The sequence below is a fragment of the Solanum stenotomum genome, chromosome 11 (genome assembly GCF_019186545.1).
Source record: "Solanum stenotomum isolate F172 chromosome 11, ASM1918654v1, whole genome shotgun sequence".
Lineage (NCBI taxonomy): Eukaryota > Viridiplantae > Streptophyta > Magnoliopsida > Solanales > Solanaceae > Solanum > Solanum stenotomum.
Window position 1 is genome coordinate 31,570,060 of NC_064292.1, and position 7,348 is coordinate 31,577,407.

The 7,348-nt window shown below is 37.7% G+C and overlaps 1 protein-coding gene and 1 pseudogene across 1 annotated transcript; both read right to left on the reverse strand.

The window, feature by feature from the left end:
* Positions 1–29: 29 nt before the first annotated feature.
* Positions 30–5,937, reverse strand: LOC125845830 (TOM1-like protein 9; annotated as a pseudogene).
* A 454-nt stretch (positions 5,938–6,391) lies between these two features.
* Positions 6,392–6,991, reverse strand: LOC125845831 (uncharacterized). The gene has a single exon (XM_049525345.1). It carries the CDS (start codon positions 6,989–6,991, stop codon positions 6,410–6,412), a length of 582 nt encoding a protein of 193 aa, XP_049381302.1. The 3' UTR covers positions 6,392–6,409.
* Positions 6,992–7,348: the final 357 nt, after the last annotated feature.

Consider the following 7,348-nt stretch of genomic DNA (forward strand, 5'->3'; position numbering starts at 1 on the left):
TAAATTTCTGTTGAATTAGAACAGAAGAAGATGATCGCTATTTATTAGCTAGGGTTCTCTTTTTGGTAGGGCATGTGGACTACCTGGCAACAACTGATTATTTTGCATCGGTTGAGCATGAGGATTACCCACTGTTTGGCTGCTCTCTGCTGCCTCAGATTCCCATGGAGGTGGTGGAAAAGAACTGCTTTGACTACCTAATCAGAAATTGGACAAGCACTATGTGAGTCATAATTCAGAAACTCAATGAGCATGAGGTCGTAAAATTCAGGCAATACATAAGACATGTACAGAAATTGGGTTTTACACATGCGGCATACCAACTTCAAACACATGCTATAGTTCAGCATATCCCTGTTTAACTCTTCACTAACATATCTAATGGTTGCCCGGTCTTTTGGGGTAATAGAGAATGATAATGAGCACAAATTCGACCTATAGCGAACCGAGTACACATTTCTATAGAACTTTAAAGTAAAACAGAATACATGCAGATATTTTGTTGTTGTTGTTGATATAAAACAGAATGCATGCAGAATGACAAAGAAACGCACCATAAACTGGAGAAGGTGACTGCAGCTGTTGCTGCGATATCTGTTCGTTCCAGGCTGTGTTAGAGCCTTGTGTGTATGTAGTTCCGGGGACACTTCCATTTGGGTAGAAGTGAAACTCTGTTGTCGAAATTGAGGGGACGAAGCATGTGTCTGCCCAACTGAATATGGAGATTGTGAGTTGCTGGGTGATGAAACCATGTCAACAAGAGCAGGGGCATTCTGCTGTGAAACAGGACTTGCAGGCTCAGGTTCTCCACCAACAGGAACAAGGGCCAGGACATTCTCAGTTGTAGGTGAGCTGAAGTCATCTCCACTCAGAAGATCAATTTTCGGGTCAACTTTTGTTGTCGTTGATGGAATGCTAGCTGAAGGAGGAGCAGGAAGAAGCAACTGTGTCCCTAGGCTAGCATTTGATGTAGATCTGAAAAACACACTAAGCGATTTAAATGAAAAAGACTGTGTCACATTTGATGACTCAAAAATGAAAAAGAATACCAGGATTTCTATCATATTTCCCTTTTCTTTGAGGGAAGGGGAAGGGATAGCTTATTTAAAGTACAATCACCTAGCACTGACTAGGAAAATTCTGCATTGCAAAGAAAAAAGTCACATATTTCCATCAATCTTGTAGTACCAGAGGACTTTTGACGCTTGATAACATCCTAATCTAGTTGATAATAATTTTAAGGTCACTCATTTTTAACAATTTAACATTTCAATCTAGAAAATCCACGTATACTATTTAAGCTATGAGCTCGCTCAAAAAGAAACCAAGAATCAAAACATATTTGGAGAGGGGGAGAGGGGGATTCAGTTTGTATACAGAGGTCAAATAAGAGAATGAGACAGATAATAGCTATTTACCCTTGGTCTGATTGTTTGCGGCCTCAATCAGTGGCCTCCGGTATCAATAAGCAGAGCATCAACATTTACAAGAGGTTGACGTGGTTTAGATTTTAGTTTTTCCACTTGAACAGAAGTTCCGGAAGCAATAGATTCGTGCTTTTTCAATACAAGCTGCAACTTATCATTCAGCGCTAGCCCTAGGCAGAGCAGTGATTCATCCCTGCATCAGGTAAATGTAAGGATCCCACAGGAAGCACAACCAAATGGTGCATAATATATATGGCAGAGCAGAGACAAAACATAGCAAAGACTCGGACTAAGAATAAGAGATTCTTATTGCTTAAAAAAATATTGCTGTCCTAACTGAATCACTAGAACTTCTACTACAAAAATAAGGACAGCAGATGGCATTAAAAATGGTTAGCCTTTACTTCTCTCCCCGACAATGACTTAAAAATATGACATAAATTAGAAGCTTCAAGTTTCAACTAATTTCCTTACCCTCTTTCACTAGAAAAAAAAAATCTGTAGATATGGAACTCATAAATAAATAAAAAGGAATCTAAAAGACACTAATCAATAAATGCAGAAGAAAAAAATAGCAAGCATTCCACCCTCCTGCTCTCAGTTTCCCGACAAAGCATCCCAAACTGCAAATGCAAACAGTGGGTAAGGCTCTATTAACCAATTCAAAACCTAAAGTCTTACTGCTAAAAATTAAAACTATTCCAGACCATCTAAAGCAAGCAACAAACTTTGACTACTTGGAGAGTCCACGTCAGCAGGGCACAGGCGTTCCTACACCTCTTTGAAGAGCATCACGCGACATGCGCTACAGAGCGTTAATGAGAATGCCCATCTCACGTACCAAAACAATAATTAAAACCTTCCAGGTTTCAATGAGAACCATCCAACAAATCTGAAAATTATTTATCAAAAATAATTTTGTGAGGATTGTCAACAAAAATACATACGTTTTAACATAAACATGAAATGTTGAAATCAGATTAAAAAAATCCGAAAGGTTGTTGACCTGAGAGGCTCCTAAGCTCCTGCTAAGCATAGATTTGGAGTACGGCCCTAGTCTTAATTTTTTTTTTCTCCATTTTTAATACAAGTAGATTACATACTTCCATCTTCTGCTCCTTCAGCTGACATCATTCACATCCGGGCACTATCTAAAGACACTGCAACTGCTTCCACTCCTGGCTTCAGCAGAAACACCATTCACCAATTTTCACTTCCAAAGGCCAGATGAAAGAATATAAAGGTTTTATATCCTACCATTTAACAAGGTCAGCATCATTATAGAAATAATGTCTAATAGATCATCAATGGAACACCTATGCTGTTGTTATTACTAGAAGAGTGCAACTACACTGAGCTGACAAAAAATACAAACCATTAAGCACAAGTTCAATCACTGAAAAATTTCACAGTAAAAAGCTGGTCATTGACTCAGTTAACTTTCTCAAAAAAAAAAAAGCTGGTCATTGACAACAACACAATCTTACACCATAATGCAAGCAGATTTTGGGCACCAGAGAATATGCTTATCTCAACATCTTCAAAAACTAACACATACAAAAGCAGAGAGAAGAAGGCTGCTTAGAGATGGCAACAATCAGTTCATTGTTAGTGGCAATAGCTTTAAGGATAATTTAGTCATTTTAATAGAAAATAGTGTTTGGTAGAAAATATTTATAAAACACATCAACGGCCTATTTTTAGCTTCGGCACTTCTAACCAAACACGTAACTGCATCTTTTTTTTAAGTTCAGCTCCAATACTTCAAAAGTGCTTAATTATTCCCCTAATCCAGACGGGCTCTAAGAAATTAGAAATTTGGTAAAGGAAAGGTTAAGTCATTGAAAACTTAAAACATCGTCTTATTATCTAATCAAATACTTCAAATGGTTTTGAACTTGATTGACACGATTTTGCTTCAAAGGTTTCACTTAGTTATAACTTTTCAAATCTTCATCCAAAAATTATTGTTCGAGTTTAGAGTTACATTTACTTGCATTACACATATATTTTTTGTTTTCTATATTAATGCCTTTCATCACAAAACCTCATGCTTTGATTGTTATTTGCGCTTAAAGTCCCATCAGGCCTTGGGACATTTTCTATACTTTGCCTTTGACAATCTAAACCTTCATCACGAACCCTCATGCTTTGTGTGTTATTTGCGCTTAAAGTCCCATCAGGCCTTGGGACATTATCTATTCTTTGCCTTTGACAATCTAAACCACTCAACTTATCAAGAGGCCATGAAATAATTGTTACAAAACCTGTTCCACCACTCCCACCTCCCACCTGTTGGATTCATGGTGACGTGACTGTCAAATTCGAGAATCCAAAAACTATTTACCCTTGGTCTGATTGTTTGCAGCCTCAATCAGCGGCCTCCGGTATCAATAAGCGGAGCATCAACATTTACAATAGGTTGAGGTGGTTCAGATTTTGGTTTTTCCACTTGAACAGAAGTTCCAGAAGCAATAGATTCATGCTTGGCCAATACACGCTGCAACTCATCATTCAGCACTAGCCGTTGGCAGAGCAGTGATTCATCCCTGCATCAGGTGTATTGTTATATCTGTTTGCTATTGAGAATGTGGAATTGTACATTGCTCCTGAAATGATAACCGATGTGTATATATATTCTGTACATGTTATGCTTACTATGTTGTGACTGCTTATATATGTTTCACTTACTGGGGTGACCGCATGATCCTACCAATACACTGTGGTTGTGTACTGATACTACACTTGCTCGTTCTTTGTTGAGTACAGAACATCTTCAGGCGGCTATTGATAGACCTCAGCTAGGGGATCAGTGATCGAGACCGGATTTCAAGGGTGAGCCATTTCTTTCATGCTGCCATGGAGTCCTTCCTATTGTTTAGTCCATTTCCTTCGGACTTAGAATATTTAGCTATTTCTTATGTTAGTTGGGGTTGTACCCCTTTTTCTTAGACTTGTTGTACTTTAAATGTTTTGGTACAGTGACTTTCAGGTTATATGGGTTAAACTTCCGCGTTAGTTTGGTCAGTTATTTATTTAAACCCTTGGAGTTTATGGGAACTCTATAAAATTTCTACATTTAAACCTGCTTCCATATCTTTAAATGTCTTAATTTTCGTTAACTTCGTAAGATGAGTTGTAGTAATGGTTCTCCCACCGGAGAATTAATGCGGGTGCCAATCACGACGGTCTGGATCGTGACAGAGGCAGTTCATCAAACAGTGAGGAAACAACTTCAGATTTCTCAAGTATCAAACACAAAAAAGCTTTTTTTCCTAGGTTGTCTGTATAAACAATGTATACGGGTTATTCCTCACCTCCCCAAGTATGCTTCAATGATAAAATCATATGCATTTACAAAAATATTTATATTCCGTCAAAAGAGTACTCCCAGCTTTTATACTTTGACTAGACCCAGCCATATGTAAAATAAAATAAAAAGTTAAGTGATCAGTCTGAGTGTAGTGTAGCAGCTCAATCGAGTGATTCCACCATCAAAACAGGGGGAATTGCTTTACATATAGGCATAGCTCAGAAATCCAATGGTACATCCAACATAACGAAAACAAACATCTTCCAACAGAAAGGCTGGGATAGTACAAGAAACAGCTGCACCATGTGCTGTAGTGCTAATTTAAAGACCCAGCAAACTGCTGTAGAAGACAAACTCACCATCACTGAGTCCACAATGTATCCATAATGATACCATGAATAAAGCTCCACAAGAGAGTGCGGCCCAGATTTCCTCCCGGATCTTCAAAGAGCGAGCACGATTCTTTGTTAACCTATTTCACCCACAATATCAAAAGCAAAGATAATCATAAGTAGGGAATCAAAATTGCGGAAAGTGCAAAGAAGGTCTATTTGTCCTTTATCAAAACAGTAAAAGTATGTTTGTCTCTTCCATAACTACATTAGTTACAATTGTGAATAGCGAGAAAATATATTTTTGGCCTAAGGAGAGTCAATTTTTATTTTACTTTTGGACAATGGTAACACTTCTAGGATCGATAAAGTTGGACATAACAGCTTGAAGAAACAAGTAACTAAAAGAATATCACCAAGAACATTACAAATCCTTAAATATAGAAGAGGAATTACTGAAGACGTAGACGGAGCAAGTGTTCCGGCAAAGCCAGCAGTCGCATCTGCTGGTTCAAGGAATGAGTTCCATGTTCAGCCCCTGAGTTACTATAGGGGGAAGTTGTTGGCAACTCGGCTCAAAGTCCTCCTGAATCTTTGGTAACTCCCATGTACATATTTGTTGGTCCATTCGCATCAGAGGATGAAACCATTAATGTAAGGACCACACATTTGACCCTGTCCATTGACATGCATCCATCCAGTTGCAAGTACAGCTTGTGGGTACACCACACTACTCTGTCACTCGCTGAACCAAAATACTCTCGTCACTCGTGGAAGCTTGTGGGTACACCACAGTACCCTTGTCATTCGTCACCTCACGAGGCGATGAAACGTTCTCACTCTCACCATTAGACTGGCAACTCATCTCCACACACAATGGTGAACCAGATTCTGCAAGCAACTGATAGTCTTAACTCCTTAGATCAGTCAGCCAAACAGATAATATTAGAGTATCAGCAGTGGTCATCCTACCAGCTTTTGGTACATACCGTTAAGCTCCCAAATTCTGTGTTTTCAAATTCTAAAACTAGCTAAATCGCCAGAAACCAGAATAAAACATTTTTTATATGAATTAAGATGTTCATAAGAAGCATCAAGCAGATGCACAGCTTAAACAAGAGAGATTAGACCAGCCCAGATACACAAAAGACTAACAAACCTACTGTCACACACAAGTTGTACGTAGAATTAAACTTAAATAAGACTATCAAATAAAGGAAATTTAGAAAAAACAGCACTTAGAACCTGATATTATAGATTAGAATGGTTTTAACATAAACAAAAAAAAAGTACTCCTAACAAGCAAACTGGCTTGGCTCTAATCTGTTGTTGAATCACTAAAGTTGAAGGCATTGTAAAGATTGCATAATCTCCTGCTTGTCGAGAACAATCTGCATCTTGTCATCAGATTTGTCATTATTATTATTATTAGCAGCTTTGGTCTTGATCATCATGGTTAATAAGACATTTTTCCTCTCAACTTTGCTTTGGGGCAGATATGTAGGTGCGAGATAATATTCTCTAATCTGCCATTCACTCTTTCTCAATCTGGATGATGACTTGTCTCTACCATCATCGACGTTGTAGTAGTAGTACCACCCAATTTTGATGTTGCCAATGTGTCTCTTGTTGGCATCAAAAATTCCCTTGAGTTTGGTGGTAGATTTCCAAAACCCAGGGGCCTCTTTACTATCAAATATTTTACAGTTTTCTCTATTCTGAAAAGTGATCAACAATCGTGTGTTGTTGTTTGTGCCCTTGGTAGATTCAAGGATTTGTGATGGACTCAATACTCTGATTCCGTAAACATCATCGACATCCATAACAGTATGCTTACGAGGAAAAGGCTTCCCTATTACATACTTCACCAAATTCTTCATCATATCCTTGTCCATTGGATGATCATTACTTTTCCTCATTATATTCTCAAAACAAACAAAAAATTTTGTTGAAGAAGAAGAACAAGAAGAAGATCCTAGGGTTTTCTTTTAACGTACGTAAAACAAAACAAAAATTTGTCTTCTCTTTTTTATTCAATTCCTGCGTAACTTAAACGTCTATACATATAAATTAAAAATTGTTACCAAAATCGAACAAAATTGTTTAGCGTGGGATTTTTAGTAGCTACCAAATTTGAACAAAAATATTTAACCTACGAATTTTAGTAGCTACCTAATTCGAACAAAAGTATTTAACGTGGGAATTTTAGTAGCTGCCAAAATCGAACAAAAGTATTTAACGTGGAAATTTTAGTAGCTATCAAAATCGAACAAAAG

Excerpts from the sequence above, each read along its gene's own strand:
- LOC125845831 (XM_049525345.1), bottom strand. The coding sequence starts at position 6,991 with ATGAGGAAAAGTAATGATCATCCAATGGACAAGGATATGATGAAGAAT.